Below are 27,336 nucleotides of genomic sequence, written 5' to 3' on the forward strand. Positions count from 1 at the left end.
TTGTATACCTTTTTTCACAGTTACCACCTCAGGAATACTACCTTCTTTCTGATTTCCTTCTCCTTTGAAGAACATGTAACCCTGGAGTTAAATTTTTTCTTGGTATAGTTCTTGAAAAATGGAGACAGCACCAAATCTTTACAGAGGAACCTTTGTTTTTCAACTGAATGTAGCACAGGGAAATGAGGACGTGGCCTACATGCTGCTGCTTATTTGCAGAATGGTGAACAAAGTACTATTTTTCAAGATCCCAATTAGACCAGAAAGACATATTAAAATGGGTTGGGACTGGAGTAGGGTGAACAGATTTGTGAGATTCAAATTATCTTTAACGGTCACATTTATGAATGATTCACTGGTCAAGTAATCAAATCTTTTCATCGTCTTTTTCATTCATTCCTTTCTTCCCAATTTAATTTACAACAGTGAGTAGCACACTGCCTAATCTACAAATAGCTATAAACAACAGGGATACATTTTTAACTTCAAATAAAACCAATGTAAGGCACAACTATTCAGGAATATTTTATATTTTCAACGTATTTAGGAATTCTTTAATTAGAAAAATAAAGGCAATGGGATTATCTATCAGGTTCTAAAAGTACCCATGAATGAAATCACTCACATCCCCCTCTTAAAAAAAACACAACAAAACCTTAAATCACATTGTTGGTAAGTTTTCTTACAGTAAGAAATAAGACCAACCTACACTAGGTACAAAATCCTGAAATTCTGAGCATGAAAATAATTTAGACATCCGGTTTATTCAAGCATAAGGCCTACCAAAGATAGAATGAACACAGCTCATGGAGTAGGGAGAACCCCACCCAGCACCTGCTTTGTCTCAGACTTCCCGGGCGCAGAATCCACGCATTCTGCACCACAGCGTCACTCTGCAGCAGCCACGTGTGCTTGGTGTCGACTTGAATGTGGTGTGAGAGACCTTTTGTACACTCAACTTGGCAAGTATCATTAGTGATGCAACTTTCAGAAACAGTCTTAGGCACAAGAAATAGCACTGCCTGCAGTGAGAGTCTCTGATAAAGAAAAGAATATCATTAAATATAATCTTACAAACAGGAAGGAAAATACACGTAATTTTGGCCAATGGATTGCCTCACATATCAGGAAAAATGTTACAATTAGATTTTCTTTCCATTAGATTAAAACATTAATTTAATTGATACTCAACTTTTAATTGATCCTCAGGTTATCTTGTATTTAAAATCGGAACAAGAAAACCGTTTTACCTTAAGTGGAATTTTTAGGGAAGAAATGCAGGCCTAATAATGTGGTATAATAGCTGCACTTCTTTGGTTAACTCATTAAAAAATGCCAATTAAACATTTTCAGTCGGATTTTATTAAAAAAAAAAAAAAAGCAGCAGATCAACATTACAATTCAAGAAACTAATCTAAATATGCACTTGACAATGACGCACATCCGAATATGGAGTGAAAAAATTCTTCCAAAAAACCATCAAATGTATCATCTCCAAATACCCAAATTATAAATCACTTCTGCAGGCCTTTTGTTGAGTGGAATCATAAACAAAAAACAAGATTTATTGCTGTGAAAACCAATCTGTAGTACAGTAGTATGAGTCTTGGGTGTTAAGTAAGCATAATCAGTTGAATCAAGTTAGGAAGTTGAAACTCTAATAAGAAATTTGTGTGTGTGTGTGAGGAAAGTCTGTAAGCCAGTTGACCCAAGAACAACTGAGATATCTAACTTGTTCAGTGACACCAGACACCACTTTAAATCTCCATTTTTTTGAAGGCAATTAAAAATTACAATTCCAACAGCCCACAAACCAAAAAAAAAAAAAAACTGTAGAAAGCAATTAAAACTACGTTCAAAGAGCCACTTTTTTCAGCTCAATTTCAGCACCCCAAGGAAAAAAAAAAACATCCATGACTATCACAGATGAAAATAGAATGAATGTCATTGGAATCAGTTATTTTTCCCCACTGAGGTATAAAATCTATATAGAAATTTGATACTATACTATAACAAATTGTACTTTTCATATTTCTGTTTTAATTTCCTTTAAACCCTGTTTAATATAGTTTGCTTTTTAAATTGTTGTAAAAATGTTTTCATAATTCTGAATCTGGTTCCAGTTCTTTTTCATTTATTTTTATATCAGTATTTAATATACTGGCTACCAGTTCTAATCAGAAAAAATCTTAGACATCTCTTCATTATGACAGCACAATTCAGCGGAAATCACTGATGTGCAAGCAAACCATAAAAGGTGCAGCTCTCTGGAAAGCACATTTCGTAGATTGTTTCAGTCTGAGTATTCTTTACGATGACTCTTGATGAACAACTCTTTCAATCTTGTAAACATCAGTGTGCACAGTCTCGCTACTACGTAGTTGCACGTCCTTGGACAGGAAGGCTGGTTCACAGCTAGTGGAAGCGAGGGCAGTCTATAAAGTTTTAATGGCTGATAAACCTTACATCCTGCAGAAGGAAAGCACTTTTCCTTTTTTTGCTACTTAAGAATGTGGCAGAAATGTATGCTGAGGTAGCCCAGTCAGTCCTTACGTTTTCCTCTTTTGTGAAAATTTGGTCTCAGAATATTTCTGGAAGGGTGACGTTTCGAAGAAGCCACTGCTGGGACCGGCTCCCACTGCAGTCTCTGATGCTGGGCACCTGGCTGTCCTCGTCTGTGGCTTTGTCCAGGCACTGGTTACTATTCACATGCTGCAGGGTCAGTTTCTGAGAGAGACAGGAAAGGAAGTCTTAACGTGAAAGGGGAAGACGGAAACCAAAGCACCTCCAACATCGTATTTTTGTGATTATGAAGTTCCTCTGTAGAAAAGTGTTTTGTTTTTGCAATATGAAATACAGATTATTTAAGACATTGGAGGAATATATCTATGTAAAGACAGCAACGCTGGGGGGAGGCACGGACTACAGTGGGTTATGCTAGAGCTGCGATCAGATGACCTCAATTCTAAGTTCCAATTCTGTGGTAAGCTCTGTAATACTGTGAGAAAATCCCTTTTTGTGCTTTGATTTCCTAAAAAAAAAAAAAACTTATTAGTGATTCCCAATTTAGGATCCTCAGCCTATTTTCCAAAAGGTATTTCAAAACTGCTTCATTTTCCCATGAGAAGGCTGTTCAAATTAACTCTGATTTCAAACTTCAAGTTCTTGGAAACTCAGGTCTTTCTGAAGACTTGAACTCATAAGATTTATAAAACAGTCCTTAATTAGTGGCTGACAGATGTTGCTATGTATCTTCCTCTCTACTTGTCTGCGTTCCAGACCTGATGCTGTCATGTTGATTTTTAGGAAAATTAAAAAAATAAAAATAAAAAAGGACAGATGGGCATTGAGAGACACATACTGACCATACTAATGAATATGATACCAAGCCCTGGTCAGGTGAAGAACTCCAAAGCAACTATGTAGGAAAGCTAATTACTTTACAATATTGTGGTGGTTTTTGCCATACATTGACATGAATCAGCCTTGGTGCACATGTGTCCCCCATCCCGAACCCACCTCCCCCTACCCCATCCCTCTGGGTGGTCCCAGAGCACCAGCTTTGAGTGCCCTGTTTCATGCATCGAACTTGGACTGGTCATCGATTTCACATATGGTAATAGACATGTTTCAGTGCTACTCTCTCAAATCATCCCACCCTTGCTTTCTCCCACAGAGTCCAAAAGTCTGTTCTATGTATCTGTGTCTCTCTTGCTGTCTTGCATATAGGCTGTCATTGTTACCATCTTTCTAAATTCCATATATATATGCATTAATATATTGTATTGGTGTTTTTCTTACAAGGCCTCTTTTGTACCTATTTGAACTTCAAACAAAGCAAAACCTGGTGACTGTCTACAACACAGCTATCTTAGCTTTCAGTCATTTCTTCTTCTGTATTGTGGCCCAAGCAGAAGCTGATAAAGGGCAGTGCACAGTCGCAGATGTCACAGTTTACTATCAACACCGACTTAAGGATTAGATACTTAATCCTTATAAATGCTTCAGAATAGGACGTGCAAGAGTCAGCATGGCTGTGGCTGGTTTTATTTTTATGCACATGCCGTGTAGTTTATGTGTTGAGGAGATGGGCTCTGCAGTTAAGACATTTTTGGAGTGAACCCCAGATCTGTCACAAACCAACGACACGCCCTGAAGCAAAAACCTCTCTGCGCCCCAGGTTCCTTATCGATGAAATGGGGAGACATACTTCTCGAGGCATGAGGAAATATTAATACAGTGTACAGAGAGCGCGGCCAACTCAGAGGCACTCGCTGTCGGAACGTTCCATAACGTCCTGAGCGGCTGTGGACGGTCTGGCAGCCCCAAGCACCGAAGGTCCCCACGCATACCACTGCTGCCAAGGCCTTCGGTCGTGTGTAGGACAAAAACAGAGCACTTTAAAAAGAACCCCCTCAAACGTTCCACCGGCCCTTCAAAGCTTCTCTGGATGGCCACCTTCATCAGGCCCATTGTTAGTATTAATAAAAGTAAAAAATGCATTATTTCACTTATTTAGAGTCATTAAAATAAGTTCGTTAACAAAGAGGTTACGATCCATGCTGGGTATTTAACTGCTCAAAATTAAGACAGAATCCCCATAATTTCAGGGGGCTACCCTCCCTTCAGGAGACCTGGCTGCTGACTGCAGGGCAGAGTTCTGGGGCTCGTGACCATGTTGGGGCTGTGGTCACTGTACGCAGCAGAGTTCTGCCAGCACTGACCAGCATCTGCACAGAAAAAGGGTTATGAAGGCAATGGGCTAACTGTAACCTCTGAAAGGAGGATATAGCTAGTTATCACTGCATAAAAAATTTGCTGCCCCCTGCCTCTCATGTAACTGTGGTAAAAATCTACATTTTCATTCCAGAAAGGACAGCTACAAGCAGTCAAAGCAAAAGAGCCAAGTATCATAAACTCTGCAATATGTAATATAAACAAGACTTAAAAGATGTAAGAATAGATATTAAATAAAAGATTAATTCTTTGCACAGAATCCTTGTTCAAGAATCCCTGGTTTGTCTGAGATCTGGTAGCACTGTTTACCTGCTCTGTGACCCTGGGCAATTAATTTCTATTCTGGGCTTCAATATTTACATGTATTAAACAAGGCCCTGAATTTTATTTCTAGGGTTCCTTTGAAATCTAAGATTTCACAACTTTAGGTTTAGATGATACATTACTGACATAAATCTTATTTTTCCAGAGTGCTGTTTTCGACTGGAGGCAGCAGAACGCTGACCGGCCATCCGGAGCTCCCTGTGCAGTAAGCCAGGCTGTGAGACCCCCGCTGCAGCCTAACTCCTCCTCTGCCCAGTTCTGCCATCTCCCTTTTCACAGGTGTTGATCTAAAGGGTGCTCCCTGGTAAACATCCTGAATGCTAAGGCTTGACCTCAGAGTAGAGCCTGCCTCCGGGAAAACCCAGCGTGCTTGCAAGATGCTCCAGGGGTTTTAAAACTTGACACTCGTAACTGGTTCTTTCAAAGTATCCTAAATCACCTGAAGCACCTTAATTTCTAATCAAATATTTGCTTTTTAAAAAACTGTTGTGGTAGACTATATAGGTTATGCACAGTCTGCCAAAAGCCATCCCCACCCTTGTCTCCCAGCTACATCCTACCGTAAAGACTGGAAAAGCAAATGCCTGCTTTCCCAGCCTCCCGCGCAGCTGGAGGATCACTCTGAGAAGTTATGGCCCATAAGACGAGGATCCAGGAAAAGCTTTGGCTTTCCTGATAAAGAGGAATTCAAGGAGCAGCGTACCAGTCGTCTTTTCTTCTTGCCTTGAACTGGGAGTGACGGTGAACTGAGGCCGCCTTCTAGGGGCCACAAGAAAGCGGCCGAGAATAGTGCTGCAGTTACCTGACAGCGCTGTGTCACTGAACCCATACCAGAAGCCACTTACCTCCAGACTTAAGGAAAAAGCCCACTATTTGTTCATGCTACTATAAATAGGTTTGTTACCTATTTAAATACACTGTCACTTTTCAATAAACATATACAATTGGGAGGCTTTTAAAAATATTTTGGTTTCATAATGACTGTGGGGTGCCACTGATATTTACTGTTTGGAGTCAGAGATGCCATATATCCTGCAGTACCTGGAGCAGCTACACCCAAAGTGGCAACAGCATGCACCATGGAAAACTCCAGAATATTCAGTCCATTTCCAACAGTCATATTAACTGAGCTACTGCACACACACACTTTCTCATACATAGATATACATGTATGTATGTGTGTGTGTGTATATATATATTAACTGTAGTTTGATACTACAGGATCCTCTAGGATCCTGCTAATAGAGGAGAAAAAGACTGGGAGACAAATATTAAGATTCGTGCAAAGCTAACTGCAGTTGCATTGTTGAACTCTGTTATTAGAATGCAATCTTAAAGTTATGTTCTACATCATTTTAAAGCACATTTCTTGCTTTGTTTGCTAATGACTTATTACTTGCTGTGTATTTTATATCATTCTAGAATAGGGAGATGATATTAGACAGAAAGCAGATTCAGGCAATTTTCTTATACGAGTTCAAAATGGGTTGTAAAACAGCACAGACAACTTGCAACATCAACAAGGCATCTGGCCCATGAACTGCTAATGAACATACAGCGCAGTGATGGTTCAAGAAGTTTTGCAAAGGAGACAACAGTCTTGAAGATGAGTGCAGTGGCCGGCCATCGGAAGTTGATAACAGCAATTGAGAGGCTCATCGAAGGTTAACAACTACATGAGAAGTTGCTGAAGAAAATGATGACCATTCTATGGTCGGGCATTTGAAGCAAAGTGGAAAGGTGAAAAAGCTCAATAAGGGGTGCCTTCATGAGCTGACCGCAAATCAGAAAAAGTTATTTTTTCTTATTCTATGCAACAATGACAAACCATTTCTCAATCAGATTGGGAAGTGCAATGAAAAGTGTATTTTATATGACAACTGGAGATGATCAGCTCAGTGGCTAGATCGAGAAGAAATTCCAAAGCCAAACCTGCACCAAAGAAACGTCATGGTCACTGACTGGTGGTCTGCTGCCGGTCTGATCCACTACAGCTTTCTGAATCCTGGCAAAACCATTACATCTGAGAAGTATGCTCAGCCCATGATGAGATGCACTGAAAACTGCAACACCTGCAGCCAGTGCTGGTCAACAGAAGGGCCCAGTTCCCCATGACAACGCCTGGCCACACGCCACACAACCAAGGCTTCAAAAGTGGAATGAATTTGGCCACCAAGTTTTGCCTCATCCGCCATATTCATCTGACCTCTCGCCAACCAACTACCACTTCTTCAAGCATCTGGACAACTTTTTGCAGGGAAAACACTTCCATAACCAGCAGGAGGCAGAAAATGCTTTCCAAGAGTTTGTTGAATCCTGAAGCATGGATTTTTATACTACAATAAACTCAGTTCTCATTGGCAAAAATGTGTTGATTGTAATGGTTTCTATTTTGATTGAAAAGATGTGTTTGAGCCTAGTTTTAATGATTTAAAATTCACGGTCTGAAACTGCAATTACTTTTTCACCAACCTAATAACTACAGAGAAGCACAAAATCACAGGGGTCAGAAACAATTATAATTAAGACAGAGCTAATTTCTGGCTGGGAGTGATGTCAACTCTGGGCCCTCAAGAACAGGCAGGATCTGTCAGGCAGAGTGAACAGTATGACCTTAAATATAAAGTAGGAAAGAACAGGATATGGTCAGAGATAGCTGGTCAAACATGAAAGTAGACCAGAATTTGTATGTGACATAGTATAAGGAGAAAAGGCAGCCAAAGTCAAAACTTGGTTTGGATCTCATTTAAGGGGTAGGGTGAAGCGGCAGAGTGACGCAAGCAGAAGAGAGAAAGCTATTTGAAGAAACTGAACAGTCGGGCATCTACAGGCAACATGAAGAGGATTTAGAAAAGTATCTGCTTAGCAGTCGTAAATGCTATAGAGAAGTTAAGGACAAGAGATGAGAAAGCTCTGGCTTTGCATCCAGGAGCTGTTTCTGCAGTGTCAGGCCAAGGCAGGAGCCAGGGATGAAGAACCAGAGGCCTGAGTGTCAGCCGTTCACTCGCCGTCACGAGAGAAGAGTAGGATGGTATGTAGAAAATGAAGTAGCAACAAAAGTCTGTCCCGATGTGAAGAGAAGAAAGCCAGTGCTGGAAGCAGAAGAAAAAGAACCAGAGAAACACATCCTGAAGATGCCGGTGCCGGTTCCAGAATGGTAGAGCACAAGCATCAGCCGGGAGGTTAGTCGGGCACGAGGAGAGGAAGGGAGGTTTATTGGAGAGGCTCTGAGTCCTCTCTCTGAGCACCACACGGGTGGTGCGGAGGGGGCACAGCTCCACAGGAGAGCAAAGATAAAGTCACTGAAAAACAGGAGCCAGAGAATTTCACTAATGAAACGTACATGTTTAAATCAGTAATTTTATAAGCTACTTACTGTTCCACTTCCACCACACTGGACGGCAAAGCTTGAGGACATGCAGAGGGAAGAGTGGCTAAGTAGTAACACAAGGACCCAGGGCCTGGAGTCAACCCTAATTTAATTACTGGAGAGATTATAACGTGTGTGTGTGTGTTTTGTTGTTGTTAACTTATATTGCTTTTCCTGTCAATTTTGGGAGTATAAGAACAATTTGATCTATAGTATGCAGGCTCCATAAGAATTCATTCTTTTAGACATAAAGTAGTTTATATAGTATACCCTATGACACACAATTTTATTCCTATATTTATTCCTATTTTCAACTGGAATACAACTTACCACCGGGTCATACTCCCAAAGCTGGTTGCCTTTTAGGTGGTGGCATTTGAGCATTGTGACTGGGCCATTAAGTTTGGAGACATCCAAGCAAAGGTCATCTGTTCTAATTTCTTTGTTGGCAGTGTAAGAGAAAACCTGATAAACAAAAATGCACATATAAGCTTTAACAGCGAATTAAGTTACTGTTTTATGTGCCCAAGGATCTGGCAGGGGAATAACAAGTATTGAAAATAAATGCTTTTTGAACTTTTATTAGTATAATAGAGAATAAATGACTCAGAAAAGCCACCACTATTTTTGCAAAGGAGAAGAAAAAATGACCTTAATTTCTCTGTAAACACTGAGTTTATTGTCAAGAGCTGTCATCTGTTTGACTAAAAAGGGCAAAATAAATCTCATGTACAACAATGTAAATGTGGTTCTCACAAAGGGCCGTCTACAAATGTTTCATTTTAAAAACAGTCATTAGATTGAAGGCTCCATTCTTCTAAAGGTCTTTATTATTTGCTCTTTAGAAGTAGGAAAATACTTCCTGAATGATGTCATAAGACAAAAAGGGAAGATTAAAACAAATCCAAAAAGTATCCCTTTAAAGCTTTACTAAAATACTCACCTGATTACCTCCCATACCGTGACAGTTAAAAATCCCAACTTTTTCATTCTCTTTTCTAGCCATGTTATCTAGACACTGATTTGTTTCCACATTTCGTATCTAGGGGAAAATGAATAATGAAAACACCACGAGTTAGAGAGGCTCACTAGACAGACACATACAGATCTACACACACATTAAAACTGATCCAAACTTCCCACTAAATCTTTAATTCCTGAGGCAAGGTCTATGAGTTGGGGGCGTGGGGGGACACATCATGGCCTAAGATTCTGTGGTCTAAAAAGCTCTTAACTATTTATATAATAATTTTTGTGTTTCAAGGAGAAATCCTTTAAGTTCTTATTTCTTTTATCCCAAGCTGTTCTTCTGGGATTTGTATTTAACTCAGTAAGCTCCACTTTGCCTAATAATTTTACAGCAACTGAACTCCCTGTGGACACTGTTTGCCTCCATGATAAGAGGGCAGTACTTTTGATAACTACTTTGATGACTTCTTAGGAGACTTAAGGAGGGTATTTTCTAAGCAAAGAATCTAGAAGTTGGCTTAACTGGGAAGCCTAAGCATACTGCAGTGCAAACACCACTCTTCTGTTAGATATTTGTCAATTACTGTAAAAAGCTGAATCAGTCATCAGAATTAGGAAGAATATTTTAAGCACTGTTCCTTGATATTTGTTTCCCTCTGAACCACTGTAGTTTAAAAGCATATGGCAAATTAACAGACATTCGTAAAGCCCAAATCTATTCTCATGCGTTAGCAGGTAAGCCAGAAGAGAAATGTGTGACAAACTACTTGCTATGTAGATGGAAAGAAAGTTGTGTGTGACAGATAGCATGGCAGTAAAGCTAAAACCACAAGTAACTCATTTATTTTCATAAACATGTGCTGTCTACATATTATTCTGATATTTTAATAAGGCACTAACAAGTCCAGATTCTTTTTTTTTTCATATAAAGATACAATAGTCTAAGTATGAATAACTATTATTCCCAGAGGGTCAGAATAAGAACTGGGGCTTTGGCCTAAGAGGGGGCCTAATCCAGACCCTCTGAGGACAATCTCCTAAGAGTGACTAGTTAGCTCTATGCTGAGGCTGGGTGAGACAGGGCATCCATGTACCTACTCTGGAGTCCAGCACAGAGTGGACTCAGAAATAGTAATAATCTGCACTGCTGCCTCATCACCAGTCACCTCCATCTGGCTATTCCATCAAAACCTCAAACTCGGTTCAAGCAAATAAAGGATTTTTCAAGTCCTTAATGCTAACATTTCTTCACCTGAACATTTTAACATAACACTGCCACTCCTAACTCTGAGGAGACTCCTGGGTATAACATATCACATCAGTCTCCAGGAATTCTTTTACTGCGTAATACACATCATCTTCTTATCCATTATTTTAAAGCAGAAATCTATTACCTCATAAGTAGATTTTATAAAAGGTTTTATATTTAGATACAAATATGCATGAAAGACACCTATCTGCACCCCAGTGGGTAGTCAATTAATACTTGATGATCACGGCTCTCGTATGTGACAAAAAATTTAGTTCCAATTTTGACAAGATGAGTCTTTATCTCATATATCCATATAAACTGATTATTTCCTTATACTGTTGAAAAAGTTACCAATCCCCAGTCCTACATTTTCTTCAATTTTTTTTTTCTTTCAAATATAGATGTAGAGGTTTCTGAAGACAAGTGGTAAATGTCACAGAAATGATTAGGGAAGAACCAACATTATTGTCAACTTCTCCCTCTCACATGAAATGATCTTTTGGTTAAACACTTACCTTTTACCAAACTGAGTATGAATCAAAATTTAAAAAGTACAATTCTCCCCAAGTGTAACTGGACTTCCTGTTACTCTGTAACTATATCAACGTTAGTGATTCTGTTACCATAACTGATGTTGCTAACAATTACAGCAAATAAAGTACACTTACTCTGCACTAGGCATTGTTCTATGAGTTTTACCTGTAACATTTTATACTATTTTATACATTTCTAAGAACAATTCTGGATTGTTTTCTGGCATAAGAGATCTGAGCCTCCATCCCTCGAGGAAACTACTAACTAGATGTGAGAAGTAGAGTTCTCCAAAGACTGGAAACCACGGCTTCCCAACACCTGTCTTGGTGACAGTGAACCTTGACCAGCAAGAAGTGGCCCCACGGAGATGGGTGATCAGGGACTGAGAGGTCAGTCCTCTGCTGGGGCTTGATGGCTCTGCTCCAGAGCACACGGGAAGCCTGGGGAGAAGCACTGCACAGTGAGAAAGCACTTCTGTAAAAGGGCAGCTGTGATGCGTGGTCTCTGGGCAGAGAGGATTCTGTCTGGCTTAACATACAAGTGGCATCTCTGAGCTGCTCTCCAGGCAGTTTTTCCATGTGCTGATTGCTAGAGAAGACACTTTTCAGGGAATATCCTCCTCCTTTGTAGGAATACATATGGGCCACCTCACCTATGGAGTGTGTGAGATGATTTTTTGAGGACATGAAAAACCAGGATGACTAGGGGTGAATTTTGGGAACAGTTCTATCCTTTATGATGTCAAGAGGCAGTAGATCATTTAATAGGCTGGTGTGGTGGGAGTTAATTTTGGAGCCTTTGGAAGAAGAAAAAATTAGGGACAAACATTTTTAAAGAAATGTTGGATTAGATGTTCAACACTATAATTCTATATACAGCCTTAAGGCTATGTAACCAATCACCTGCTTTCCCGTGAACTATGGAAAGTAGAAATGGTGGTGATATATACTTGTTTGAGTGTTCATACTGGAATGGAAATAAGTACCAGACTTGTTTACTCAAAATTTGACACTTAAAATCATAACAATATCTGAGGTACGCAGTCAGGGGGCAATGGCCACTTTCAAGGTGTCTGGAGGCAGATGGATAGGCATGAGAGCTCAGGGCTGGGGGACGTGCAGGGCTGGGCCTCATTACTAGCCATGTGACCTTGGCGGGCCAGAATTCTAAGAGTGATTCCAAAAACTATGATTTACACAACAGTACTTGCCATTAAACAAAGGATTCTGTGATCAAGTATGTTTGGGAAATACTGGATTAACATCACTAACTCAATGGACCTGAGTTTAAGCTCTGGGAGTTGGTGATGGATAGGGAAGCCTGGCATGCTGAAGTCCATGGGGTCGCAGAGAGTCAGACATGACTGAGTGACTGAAGTGGATTAACAAATTTAAATAGATTTTCTTTACTGAACAACTTCTCAAAGCCTTTTAATAGACTGCTGGTAGGGGTGGGGACTGAAGATACAGAAGAATATAAGATATAAAGAACAGCATTTCCCAAACATTTTTGGCCATAAAATCCACCTCTCCTCCCCTGTCCCTTGCCTTTCTAACAGGCACCTTAGAGAGACATCAGACATCAGGAGGAGAAGTTGCTGTAAAATCTCATTTTCTCACCTGTAAGCGAGGTAACAGACCCAGCAGAAACCAACACCCAGTAGGCCCACAATAGCTACCGATTTTCCTTCCTTAGCTTAGTGACACGGCTGTCACTAAAATGTTATTTTCTACCTTACAAGTTGATGATTGTGAATGTGAATGAAATCAGGCAAGAAATCAGAGCCTCAGTTTCTTGGTTTCTGCTATAGTCTCCTCCAGAATTCTGACACCTTATTGGGGGGACAGTGTAAGCAATTAAAGGTATTTTGGGATCTACTACTAAGGAATCTAGACTGACTTTTTCACTCTCTGCCGTGAGATTCATGAGTAATATTGGTTAGACATGAGAAAGAGTATGAGTGTCAGTGGTTATGAGCACAAGCTCTCAAGCCACACTGCTTGTTTTCAAACCCTGTCTCTTCCACTTTGTGGTTGTGACCTGAGCCATGTTGCTTAAATAATTTCTCTGTGCCTTAACTGACGTACCCATAAAGTGGGGGATAATAACACCTACCTCAAAGTGTTGGGAAAATGAGTTAATATTCATAAAGCATCAGACTGGTGCTTGACATAAAGTTCATGCTCAGAAAATTTTAGGGTGGAAAAGCAAATGGTCAGTCCTTAGACTGGTTAAACTGTGAAAGACTGGATTTATTTGCTTTCTGTGGCTATTGTTTAGACAGTTCAACTCCTGGATTAACAATGATTAGAGATCACAATGAAACACATTTATTCAGTTTCAGCTCCTACCAGAGTTATAATTACAGAGCGGGATTTCATGAATCCAGACACACTAAATGTACACCTTCTGATTTCTCTTTCTGCTCTAAAATCTGTGACTTCAGGTTTCCTTGGGCCCTTATAAGATGACAAGTGATCCTTGATGGGCTAAGTTCTAGTCTCTGGGGAAGGAAGGCTCACACAGGAGGAGCTATGATCACAAGCACAAGCTCCCTGGCTGCACTGTGGCAGGTGCTTGGAAACAACCCCAGTCCCCACAGCAGCACTTCACCCGGGACAGCGTGGCCTGGTTTGAAGGGCATAAGTGCTTAAAACCAGCTGTTACTAAGGCAATAACAAGCAGGCCAGAGAGGGTAAAATCTGTTCTTTATACACAAAACCTGCTGGCAAGAGGCAGGTAAAGGGCAAGCTTGCCTTGGCAATCAGCTACTGTGGGTTAGACAAGCAGCTCTTTGTAATACGCCTATATTCTGACCTAGCTAACAATGCCTAAGTGTTGTCCAAAACTGGGTCGGTTCAAAGAAAGAAAAAAAAAAAAAAAGCTCCTCAATCTTTATTCTAAAGGTGCTGTGCTGTGCTAAGTCCCTCAGTCGTGTCCGACTCTTTACCACCTTATGGACTGAAGCCTGCCAGGCTCCTCTGTCCATGGGATTCTCTAGGCAAGAATACTGGAGTGGGCTGCCATGCCCTCCTCCAGGGGATCTTCCCAGCCCAGGGATCGAACCCTAGTCTCTTACATCTCCTGTACTGGTGGGTGGGTTCTTTACCACCAGTGCCACTTGGGAAGCCCCATTCTAAAGGTAAGCAACTGCTATCAGTCTTCCCATGGCCTCACCCACACTGGGCCTTCCTTGACGGGAATGAGGATACAGCAAAGGGAGCAGGTGCTCACTAATGAGGCAAGGAGCTCCACATACCCCTCGTGTGTTTGAGGTGACTTCCTTAAATCACAACAAAGTTCAGAGGCAGGGAGCTCACATCAGCCCTGAAGCAGCCTCGGTAACTACCAAGGACAGACACAGGTGTCCATGCTCGCCCTGGCTCTGGAGATGCTGCGACCAGGCAGCTCCTCACTGCCCTGCAGCTCCCCCTGTGATCTATTTGCTCCACCGTATCCTATTAATCCTTTTCTATTTTACGTCTTCCCCTCTTTCCCCAAACCGCCACCACCAACAATCCCCCTTCACTCTCAGCCAACAATCTTGTGTTCAGCTGAAGAATCAAGTCACCAGACAGCTTCCTCTCACATCCACCTCAAAGTTCCAGCTTCCAGCCCTCAACCCACAGTTCACCTGACTTGGGCCCACCCCTTTACCTTCCCTCCTGGTGCAGTGGAGGACTGCCTTCTCCCCCAACCACCTCCCCACTTGTGCATCAGAGCTCACCATGAACCCCCTCCACGTGACTCCAGCATCAGTGGCTCTTTTCTAGCATCTTCAAATTTTCTCCTTTGTATCACTGCCATCAGCACAGTTTCATCTTAGTAAAATTAAATAGAAAAGCCCTTCTTTAACCCCATTGACCCCTCCGGCTACCACTCACTTCTCTGTTCAGCTTTATAGCACAATTTCCTGTCCACGCTTCTCATCTCCACTTTTTCTCCTGATCTCCTGTGAAGCCATCGGAGATCCCGTCCCTCCCCATCTCCAAGGAAACCCGCCCGACTCTGTGAGAGGCGCTTCCGGACAGTGTCTCCCTCACGGACCCAGTGGCCAGTTCTCAGGACTCGTCTTCCTTCTCTGCAGTGCTCCACACAGTTGATCTCGTCCTCTTTCTTAATGCAAGTCCTTCACTTACTGGCACATCATTCTCCTGGGTATCTTCCTATTTCAAAGCCTGCTCCTTCTCAGTCTTTTTAGCTGATTCCCTCTCACCTTTATAATGTCTAAATTGTGGAGTTTCTTAATGTCTTATTCCTCATTCTTTCCCTCTTGTCCATCTACACTCACTCACCCCAAGGTGCTCTCATCAAGTTCTATGATTTTAAAAACCACCTATACACTGACAATCCCTAACTTTAGATCTCCATCCCAAACTTTCATCCAAACTACAGGTTTTTTTTTTTTTTAAATACAGCTACCTACCTAAAGATAGGAAACCATAAACAAAACCAAGACAACCCACAGAATAGGAGAAAATATCTGTACACGATGCCATCAACAAACGATTTAGTCTCCAGAATTTACAAACAGTTCCTGTGGCTCACTATCAAAAAACTAACGACTCAATCAAAAAATGTGCAGAAGACCTAGACAGACAGTTCTCCAAAGACACACAGATGGCCAAGAGGCACATGAAAAGATGCTCAATATCACTAATTACTAGGGAAATATAAATCAAAAGTACAACTAGGTACTACGTCACACTGCTCAGAACGACCACCATTAAAAAGTCATAACAAGTGCTGGAGAGGTGGTGGTGGGAATGTAAACTGGTATAGCTACTATGGAGAACAGTACGGAGATTCGTCAAAAACTAAAAACAGAGTTGCTGTATGATCCTGTAATCCCACTACTAGTCATATCTGGAGAAAACTGTAATTTAAAACATGCACCCCAGTGTTCACTGCAGCACTGCTTACAATAGCTAAGAGCTGGAGGTGACCTAGATGTCCTTCCACAGGTGAATAGATAAAGAAGGTATGGCAGATATACACAGGGGAATAAAAAAGAATGGAGTAATGCCATCTGCAGTAACATGGATGGACGCAGAGATTATCAGGCCAAACACCAAATGATACCACTTATATGTGGGATCTACAATATGACACAAGTGAATTTATCTATGCAACAAAAACAGACACAGAACAGATTTGTGGTTGCCGAGGGGAAGGTGTGGGAGAGGGGTGGATTGGGACTGTGGGGTCAGTAGAGCAAACTATTACATATAGAATGGATAAACAACTGTAGAGCACAGAGAACTATATTCAATATCCTGTGATAAACCATAATGGAAAAGAACACGAAAAATAATGTATACATACATATATGTATCAATCACTCTGCTGTATGGTAGAAACTAACACAACACTGTAAATCAATGATACTTCAATAGATTAAAACAGAAACCATCCACATCTCCTGGTGCTTAGGAGACAAATTCCTGATAGAAAGAGACTTGAAAAAATAACAACTGGTCCTCCCACAGAAAAGGGTGAGAGGCTAAAGTACTAACGTCAAAACCTCAGAAAGGCAAAACTGTCAGGGCTGAGGAGACAGAGACCCCTCCGTGCGATTACTCAGAAACTTTGAAAGACCAGGCCTAAGAACCTACCTGAGCTGGAAGTGAACTAAGTCTTTATACAACTGCAATCCAGCCCCACCTAGCTCAGTCTCTGTTACAGACCAAACTGTGTCCCCTCAAATTCACACGTTGGAGTCCTAACCCCCATTACCCTCAGAATGTGACATCATTTGGAGACAGGTTCTTTACAGAGGCAGTCAAATTAAAATAAGGTCATTAGGGTAGGCCTTAATCCAGTATGATTTGGTGTCTTAGTGAAGAGGGAGGATTTGGAGTCAGATGTGTACACAGGAGAACGCCATGTGAAGATGAAGGCAGAACTCAGGGTGATGCTTCTACACACCTTGGAACACCACAGACTGCCAGCAAACCACCAGAAGCTAGAATGAGGCAGGGGAGAGAGTCTTCCTCACAGGCCTCAGAAACCTGCCCACACTCTGATCTCGGATTTCTTGTCCTTAGAACCGTGAGACAATACATTCTCATGTTCTCTGCCACTCAGTTTGTGGTATGTTCTAACAGCAGCCCTAGGAAAGTACTGGAACTCCTGACTTGATCACACCCGTGAACTAAGGGAAGGACCCATTCAGATTTCCTACACACAGCACAGCTTTGGCTGGGAAGCAGAGAGACTGGCTCTTGACATCCTAGGAACATGGCGAGGACAGGGCATAGGAAATACTTCCCTGAGCCCACCTGGCAATTACACCAGAAGGTAAAAGGGCAAGCCTCTTTCAAACCAGATCCTCTACTATCGGCATCGAAACTCCAAAAGCACAGCTAATTGTGTTGACTAATTATAAGCATTAATAAATAATTTCAGGTTTCAAGAAGATTTGCTGCTGGATTCTAAGAGCAGAGACTAAAGTCATCATTAGAGTAGGCATGCTAACGCACAAGCCCAAATGGAGATTTTGGGCCCTGAAAGGAAAATAAACAGGTGTTAAAAACACAACTGATTATACACAGTCTTTCAAGTTTCCTTGTCAGTTCTTTACAATTCTACTTTGAAGTTCCTCAAACTTTGATTCAGTCTAGTTAATGCTCGGATATCACCTTCAGGAATATATGGTTTCAACTAAATGGACCAGCTTGTTAAAATAAGTCTATTGAAGACACTAATATAACAAAAGTCCAATTGTGAAAGGTGAGAGGTAAAGCCTTATTTTAATAAAATGTAACATGATAAATTAATAAGACTTCAAGTTATGAGGCAGACTACATCAACTAACAAGGACTTTCCCATACTTGAGTTTAAGTAATTTTAACATACAGGTACACCCTTGTTAGAAGTTTAACCTCTATTCTTTTTTTTTACAAATCAGTGAGAACCACACAGAATACATTTTTTTTTTTTTACCTCTCCCAAAGAGAAATAGTGACGTGGAATCTGAGAATCAGGATAAATATTCTCTAGGTACCAAGAGAATGGTCTGCATTGGAGTTTGTGCCTTAGACCAAGTCTTGATGATATATCTCCATAATCTACCTTTGTAACACCTGGTAAAAGAAATAAGTCACTGAATTATTAATGTTCTGTCAGGCAATACATTTCTATTTAAATATTGCATCTAACAAGCCAAACAGGAAAAGCAATATCATTTTGGTGACATACCACAAATCTACCTCCCAAGGTATAAAACAAGAAAATAATGCGTTTTCCAAAGAAAATTAAATTCACATGAGAACAGTTTACATGCCACTAACAATACACACAAACGTTAAGTTACATGGGATCACAAAACTTTAATATTTGCCAAGGCAAAAACAAAGATCAATTTTGCCCAAATATGAAACAGATGTTAAACAGAGCAATTGTTTCCAGTCAGATATTTCTCACACAGCTCCCTAAATTGTGCACCCCACCTCCATCCCGGACAGTCTCGTGGTGACTGGAAGAGGATAGAATCATAATGTCAGGCAGATTTATAGCTGACGGAACAGCTGTTGCCACAAAACCCTGAAGAGCACAGAAAAACTCCTGGAGGCATGATACGGGGTTTTGCACTGGCCTTGAAATACCTGACCATTTCATGTAAATGTTAAATGTTGCAGTTAGGTTTAAAAAAAAAAAGAAAAAAAACATGGAAAGTACCTGGACTAAAACAGTAATTTCTGCAATACTGGATCATGTATTATTATTGTTCCCTTGTGCGTGCTATGTCACTTCAGTTGTGTCTGAGTCTTTGTGACCCTATGGACTGTAGCCCACCATGTTCCTCTATTCATGGGATTCTCCAGGCAAGAAGACTGGAATGGGTAAGCCATTCCCTTCTCCAGGGTATCTTCCTGATGCAGGGATCGAACCTGTGTCTCTTGTGTCTCCTGTGATGTAAATATTGTACCAGGCTTTTGCTAAGCACTTTCTATATATGTAATTTCATTTATTCTTTACAACAACCTCTGAGGTAAGTGTCTTGCCTCTGCTCAAAGCTTCTTTTCCACCCCTTCTTACCTCTCCTCAGAATGCATTAGGATCAAACCAAGAAAGTTTGTCTTGTGTTTCTAATGCAAAATAATGCTAACCTGGAGAAATTATATAGAAGAAATTCTTGAATTCATCCATCCATACTTCTGCAAGTCGTCTGTTATTTTTATTGATAATCTGCCCCGTGCCTCCTGGAAACGTGTAGGGTGTAGCTTTCCGAAACACATGTCCAACATGTGAGCAAGTAACAATCTCCAAAGTTCCTCCACACTGCCAAATCTGGAAGCAGCCACAAAGGAGACGCCTTTTAAACACCGGCAGTTAAAAAAAAATTGTTCACATCTACTGAATTTCATGGCTGGAATTTCACAGAATCAAGGGTGTATGTGCAGTGGAGCTCCTGCTACATGGTCCCAGAGTCAGTGCCTCCTCAATTTCTGGTTCTGATCAAACCAGAAGTTGAAGGTTAAATTTAGAAAAGACGTGAGGTCCAAAGCAGTGTTTTTCTAACTGCAGTCCATCAATCTTATAAGGGTCATAAAATTCAAATTTGATGAACTGGAACCAGCACTTAGTAACAAGACATACTGTTTGATGAAATGCTTACATTATGGGTTGTATGTATAATGTATTTAGTAATATGGTTCATGGTCAAAAAACTTTTGACCATGGAGTGTTCAGCCGGAGCCCTATCTGTTTGTCCTCCAAACCTGTGTCACAACCTATACATTAACCAGAACCTAGGACTCTCAACTTGTGGATTACTCATGAGTTACTCAGTGGCCAGTGAGAGCAGTCTAGTGTCTTTGTGAGCATAAAAACAAAAAAAGGGGTAAAAGGAAGATCATTAAGTGTGGTTTCACATCCTTAATCAATTATCCTTCTATTCCTTTCAAAATACATTTTTCTGTAAGTTAAAAGTCTGTTTAACTGTAGACTATTTTCAATTACAATGCTTTTTGAAAAGTCTTGACTTTGTTAAATACTCAGTGTGCCTACTTTAACGTTTTCCCAGGATCATAAAGTGATACAGCCAAATAGGATCTCCAAGATGCTCTGGAGTCCAAACCTCTCCTCTTATAAGGAGCAAGGTGATCCACCAGGAATGCAGTGAGCTAGCAGGGTTAGACTTCTGTGCAGTTCACTATGGTTTCCAATAAGCCATGTGTCTAAAGTTCATTATTTTCAGAAATACACATCATTCTAAAAATAAGTTGATTTTTGTGAACATGAAATGCATAAGAATTAAGGCTGACTGGGTTAAATTAATTTAGAATAATTTCAGAATTCTTTTGCCTTTTTCTTTTTATTGAAAAACAGAAAGCTGGTAAAGTAGCCAGGTTTAAATAAGAGAGAACAATTCTCAAACCAGAAGAACACAGAATATTAAAGAAGGTAAAATTATGTTTTTGGCAGTTAAGGAACAAAGTAGCATTTATGAACTACATGTTATTTTTATTTACTTTTAGAGTTTGAATTACTTCTTTGAAAGTAAAGACAACTGGGGAATCCTGTGTAAATTTTACAGGTGGACTACTAATATAACTGAATTATTTGCTTAAAAAACTTTAGAATGAACCTTTAATAGTATCTCCAAACTTTTTATGGGCTGAAGGCTGTGAAGTCTGATTAAACTCATATTAAATTCACTTTTTATTTTTTCTTTAGAAAGAACACAAATATTCAAAGCATATTCATATTTGAGGTTATACAGGTTACTTTTTTCAATGGGAACTTACCCTAAAGGAAATTTCTAGGTTTTCTCCTCCCCAAATATCCATTCCAGCATCATATGTTCCAATTTCCTGAAAGTAATCTCTGTCTATTGAAAAAAGGCCTCCTGCCATTGTAGGTGTTCTGAAATTCAATCATAATACTATACTGTTAATTGCAACAATTTAAAGTTTACTATCAGTTTTTGTTTTTAAAAGTAGCTTTTTAACTGTTTATGGAATAAATGTTGATTCTCACACTCTTCAGAAACTTTCACAGGCCCCAAGGGCTTTGTTTTTATGCTGAGTTATTTGGTTTCCAGATATGACCTGCACCCCAGTCACGCTGTCACAGCTCCAGCCTGGACACCCTTCCCTGCCTGGTCCCAAGGGCTCTTACTGTCTTCAGTACCATTCTTGATCCTCAGGTCCTGACTGAGCTTCCACCCTAAACTCCGTAAGTTGAAGCTATTTCTTGTGATCTTCTTCATCTGACTGTCATGCACTCCAGAGTTTCGAGCAACTAAAAATGCAGTTGACCATTTTAACCAACCAGACTCACGTCAGCAGCTCTAGCAGGCCAGGTTTTAAAGGGTGGCAAACACTGCAAAGATGTACCATTAAACAGGATGAAAACAATGCAGCTCTTCTTTTTTTTTTTTTTTTTAACAATGCAGCTCTTTTCCTGAACTTTAAGGAAGGAGATGAAGTACAGGATAAAATCAATATATTCCTCCTAAGGGGATCATCATCCTGACCAAGTAAATTGTCTGCCACAAAACATCGCTCAGGTATGCAGAGTGGGTGGGAATAGGTTGAATTAAGCAGAGAAATGATAACAAAGGAGGAGTTAAATAAATGAATACCAAGTACTGGTTTACTTGAAGAGTGAGTATGGGAGAAAAATGGGTTCCAACTAGGGAGAACGTAATTAAATTCTAGGGACAGAGGACACATGGAGATAATAGTTTAGGATGAACTGGTCACCTACATAACCCTGAAACATTCTCATTCCATGCACTGCTGAGGGAGGTAGCATTTGCTTTTACAGAAGAAATAGTTGTTTCCACCAAGAAGTTAGGACTTACTTTGATTTTAGAAGACAAAAAAGAATGAGAAAGCCTAATATCTTAGGGGTCAAAGGAAATAGGCTGACACCCAGCATTATCCTTCAGTGCAGGGGTTTCCTGACCTAGGTTTGGCATCTAATTTTCCTAGAACTGTTATGCAAACCCGTCTGTTTATACATGTAAAACAGGCATTTATACAGGCATCCCTGCCTACCGCCCTACCCCCCAGTTTAGGGAAGACTCCTAGCTTTTATCAGATTTTTCAAAGCAGTCTATCATCCATGAAATGTTTAGCAACCCGTGGTTTAGATGCTGATTTGAACTGTGAGCCAAAGAGTACTTGGGCTGGCTAGGGACAAACAGCGCAGAACTAGTGAAACCTCTCTCCAACTGTCAGAACTGGACTCAATTCAAAGGCAGACAGATCTGGGAAGCCTAGGAGAGGAGAAGGCTAAAAAGGCTAAAAATCAAGTCTCAATTACTACAGAAGCAACAAGCTGATGCAACCAGAATAAATCCTAGGATGGCTCAGAAGGCTCAAGGTCTCTCTCTAAAGGTCCTCAATAGCATGAAGCTTTTTATCCCTTTCTGGAAAAAAAAAAAAAGATCTACATAAGACCAAATACAGAACAAAAGAAAAAGCAGAAATGCATCAATGGATATCCCTTTTATACTTTTGTCAATTCTAGTTATTTTTATACTTGAAACAAGTTTTTTCTAACCTTGTCAGATGGTAGATGTCTGAATTTAAAGTCTTACATTTTATTACCCAGTTTTAGGCAATATTTTCACATCTTGGCACTTAAAATTACTGAAGGGATGGTTTAAGTTAAATATTATTATCCTTAGTGACTGAATTAAAGCATAAATTACAGATTTGCAAACTGTTGTTCATATAGGAATGAAAGAACATATGCATGTCACTATCATTTCTCACAGGCACTAGATTTATAGAAATGAAAAATTTGAACTTATTTTTTTACTTAAGAAATCCGTCTTTGAAATAATGACATTATTTCAAATAAATAATAATGATATTATTTCAAATAAATGAAAAATGGCTCTTAACTTCACATATGGTGAACAAATCCTTCATGTTTTTCAAAATACATTTAAAATCCTTCTAATGTGATTCCCGAAGCTTCACAATCCCCTGCCAGTAACACTTTGGGGAAAATGTTTGACGAATCAATTACCTCACAGGAAGAGTCCGATCACCTTTCCTTCTGTCCATTTCTCTTTGGGGAACGGGATACCAGCGAAAGTTGAGCTTCCAGTTGAACCCGCCGTAGGTCATGTCAGAACCTGCCATGTACTCAAAAGTGTCATCACTGATCACATCTATGATGGGACAGACCACTGTCTTCCTAGAATCATAAAAGCAGATGAAAAATCTTTGAAAACTTTCCTTTTTGAGGTCTGTCATAACAACTACGTAACAAGTACATACTAAGTGTTTTTAAAATAAAAATGCATTCTATAATGTTAAAGACAATGGTGAAAAAAATCCCCCATTCTATCCTACCGAGCTAGCATCATTTATCCTATTTATTTATAACCCATTGAAAATAACCTTCCACCCATTTTCCATTCAGACTTTTTACATTTTTTGCCACATGAAAAGTACTTCAAATATCTCTACAGTATTAAAAAATAACACTTTTAATGACTACATATTTAACAGTTTTAAGCTAATAACTTTCTTAAAAAATAAACTTTCGGACATTTGTGTTTCTTATAGATTTTTGCTGTTAAGAAACTAAGGGATCATGTTCATATATATATTTTCACTTTTGCTTGAAGAGTAAACTTCTAGGAGTGAGACTAGTGAATTAAATAATTTTTTGTGGCACTGCTCATTACTGCTTTCCAAAAATGTTTTTTATATATATATATACAGCTTTCTTATAATGCCATCAACTTTGGATGCTATTTTCTTACAACTGTGTAATTATAATAATGTTAAATAGTATCTCTGGGTTTAAAAAATTTATCTTTTCTAATTATTAGAATGAGTACTTTTTATTGCAGTTTGTATTTCTTCATATAAATTGTCTGATCATACACACTAAAATTTTTTCCTTTTGGTTACTGCAATTTTTATGCACCTGAAAAACCATACATGACCATAGCTCTTTCTAAGGAACACTGCCCCTTCTCAGAGCCCTTGGGAGCCACATTTTAGAGTATCCTCCCCATCCAACTGGTGTCTTATTTAAGAAATCTTTCCTTACTCCCAAATCATATTCTCCTATATTATCTTCAAAATGAATTATATTTTGCCTTTCACATTTGTCTTTAGTCTTCATGAAACTGATTTTGGGTTTTCATGCATCAAGTATCCAACTTCGCTTATTTTCCTTATGGGTGACCAACTGTCCTAGTGCTACTTATCTCACTGTCTCCTGTAATCATAAGGGCCAGCTCTGTCATAATTCAAGTTTTCACATAAACATGGACTGGCTCTGTTTCATGAGTCTAATCCCTGCATCAACACATCACTGCCACAATTAAACAGCTTTAAAATAAGTCTTGATATCTAGTAGGACAGGCCTAGTTGTACTTGACTCTTCTTTTTCATGGGTATTTTAGCTATTTTTTTAAAAATATGTATTTCCATATAAATGTCAGCATCAGCCAGTTCCTCCAAGAAAATTCTGCTGAGATTTCAATTAAAAACACATTGAATTTATAGATCAATGTGGGGAGAAATGACATTTTTATATTGACTTTTCTATCCAGTAACATTATCCTTCTCTCTGCTCAGATTATTTTCCAGTGAATTTCAACCATTTTCAATTTCATGCATCATTTGTTAAATATATTCCTAATCACAGCCTATGATTTCCATTGCTATTATAAATGGTATCATTTCTTTTCTTCTTTTTACATTATATTTTCTAACTATTCCTGCTGGTATGGAGAAAGCAACTGACTTTTCTATGGTGGTTTTATATTTGGCAACACTGCTAAACTCTTATTATCTCTACTACTTTGTGTATAGATTACTTTTCTTTGTAAAAAACACACCATTTGCAATTGATAGCACTCGTTTTTTTCCTTTCCAATTCTTACACCATTTATTTATTTCTTGTATTATTGCAAAATCTAAGGCTTCTAATAATACTGAGTAATAAGAATAATTCAGGGCATCCTTATCTTGTGCAAAACACTTTCAACATTTCTCTGTTATGTTTGCCAGTTAACATGTGTGTGTTTAGCTGTCCTTTCTAAAATTTGTAAATTTCCATTCTGTAATAGTTTACTAAGTATTTTAAATCATAAATCAATGCTCATCTTAATCATAAATGAACATTTTTTTCCTGTATCTACTAAAGTGATTATAGAGTTTTAATGACAGGGTTTTAATCACAGTTTCAGAAATATGCTAACATTGTCTACTTTGTGAATTGGTTTTGTAATATTAAACCAAGTAGTAATGATATGTTACATATACACATATATACTGATAAATTATCAGTGGTCCCCCACTTTTTTGGCACCAGAGACTGGTTTCATGGAAGACAATTTTTCCATGAAAATGGAGTGGGGGAAGTGTGAGTTTGGGATGATTCAAGTGCATTACATTTATTGTGCACTTTATTTCTATTATTATTACATCAGATCCACCTCTGATCATCAGGCACTAGGAAGTTGGGGATCCCTGTGTTTTTTATATATGTTGATATGATATTAATAAATCCCAGTTGGACTCAGCTTGCTGGTGGTGTGAGATTTTCGTATTAGGGTTCACCAGTGGGTTTGAATAATTTTCCATGTACTTCTTTTCTGATTTCTTATCAAGGTTATACTAGTCACATAAAACAAGTTGAACTGGTATCCTCTTTTTCTGTATCCTGCTTACAAATTCTTGAGAGAGATCTGTTTTCCCTCCTTCGCCCCATATCAAGGTTGAAACAGCCAGGTTGCCTTTAGTATGCAAGAATTCACTTCTCATTCTAACCCAGAAGTACAAACAACAGAAGTCTAGCTTTATGCAGATATTTGCTATTTCTCTTCACACTGTAGGCAGGGCCCTGGCCTTGGCTCCTATCCTCCCATCTGTTTGTCTTTCAAGAAGTTCAGCAGGAAACCCTGTAGGTGAAAGCTGGCTTTAGTGTCTGGACTACTTACTTGTATGCATTTCGTTCTGAGAGCTGCAAAATTTCTTACTTTAGTGCCAACCTGGTGATGCACTTAAAAATGTGTTTTGTATTTATCCAGAATTTTGCTTTTTCAGTTGGAAAAGTTATTCAGGATACCTCATCTACCATACGGTCCAACTGGAAGTTGTTGTGGTTGTTATTTCAGGCAATTTCCCTTTCATATTTCTGTCATCACTTCACACTGCTTTCTCCAAAGGTCTAGGCTCCTGCTTCATAAAGGTTACAGACTGTCTTTACGCAAGAAAACACTTCCTGAATCAGTCATCTGTTACATACAGAAAAAAATTTACAGATAAACCTATGTCTTTTTCAGGCAGTGTTCTCCTTCCTAAAGCTACTGTATCTTCTCATTGCCCAGGCAGTTCATCTTTGAAAGGGGAGAGATGTAGGTCTAGCATTTGCTTACAAACAGAATAGATGCAATGACAAGCTCCCACTAAACTCAACTTGGGGGCTTCCCAGGCGGCCCTAGTACTAAAGAACCTGCCTGCCAGTGCAGGAGACATAAGAGACTTGGGTTCAATCCTTGGGTCAGGAAGGTTCCCTGGAGGAGGGCATAGCAACCCACTTCAGTATTCTTGCCTGGAGAATCCCATGGACAGAGGAGTCTGGCAGGTTACAGACCACAGGGTCACAAAGAATCGGACATGACTGAAGCAACTTAGCATGCACGCATGCTCAATTTGACTAAAAAGAGTTTACCCTGCTGAAATCTAAATCTTAATGTTAAGCTGACACAGCCAGCCTCTGGTTCAAACTGCAATGACAAAGCAGAAATGCAACAAACCTAGGTCCTGCAGAATGAAGTTAGTTAGGTTTTTTCCTGATATCTAGGAACTAAGCCAGAGCCCAGCAGTAGGCAATTCTTTGAAAACTGCATCATGAAAGACTACAACCATGAACTTGCACTGCTCCCAATGTTCCACCTGTATTAGCCAAGATTACAGTGCTTATTTTCATATACAATCAAGCATTTCAGGGGCAACGTGTATCTCCTCACTCCCTTTAACTCTGTGCTACAGGCTGAGAGATACAGCCTCAGTAAAGATGCAGACAGAGAGGAGATGACCTGCCCAGACCCTCGTGTCAGCCTTAGAGAGCAGGGACAAGTACAGGGCTTTTTATCCTACCACCCCTGAGATAAGTGTCTATATGTTCTGCTCCTGTTCAGTGAAGAGAGCAGACAATA

The 27,336-nt window shown here is 39.6% G+C and overlaps 1 protein-coding gene across 4 annotated transcripts in view; it reads right to left on the reverse strand.

The window, feature by feature from the left end:
• Positions 1-514: 514 nt before the first annotated feature.
• GALNT1 (polypeptide N-acetylgalactosaminyltransferase 1) overlaps positions 515-27,336 on the reverse strand; it is a 118,792-nt gene continuing 91,970 nt past the window's right edge. For 3 of the 4 annotated variants that reach the window (XM_043444351.1, XM_043444352.1, XM_043444350.1), the window contains 7 exons: positions 23,178-23,348; positions 20,939-21,056; positions 19,298-19,478; positions 18,132-18,271; positions 9,375-9,473; positions 8,762-8,896; positions 515-2,727 (listed from right to left, as the gene is read on the reverse strand). In XM_043444351.1, coding sequence (XP_043300286.1) covers positions 2,581-2,727; positions 8,762-8,896; positions 9,375-9,473; positions 18,132-18,271; positions 19,298-19,478; positions 20,939-21,056; positions 23,178-23,348 — 991 coding nt within the window. In that variant the 3' untranslated portion in view covers positions 515-2,580. The remainder of the gene's footprint in view (positions 2,728-8,761; positions 8,897-9,374; positions 9,474-18,131; positions 18,272-19,297; positions 19,479-20,938; positions 21,057-23,177; positions 23,349-27,336) is intronic. The other variant, XM_043444353.1, reaches the window with a different exon arrangement.

The sequence above is a fragment of the Cervus canadensis genome, chromosome 23 (genome assembly GCF_019320065.1).
Source record: "Cervus canadensis isolate Bull #8, Minnesota chromosome 23, ASM1932006v1, whole genome shotgun sequence".
In the NCBI taxonomy this organism is placed as follows: domain Eukaryota; kingdom Metazoa; phylum Chordata; class Mammalia; order Artiodactyla; family Cervidae; genus Cervus; species Cervus canadensis.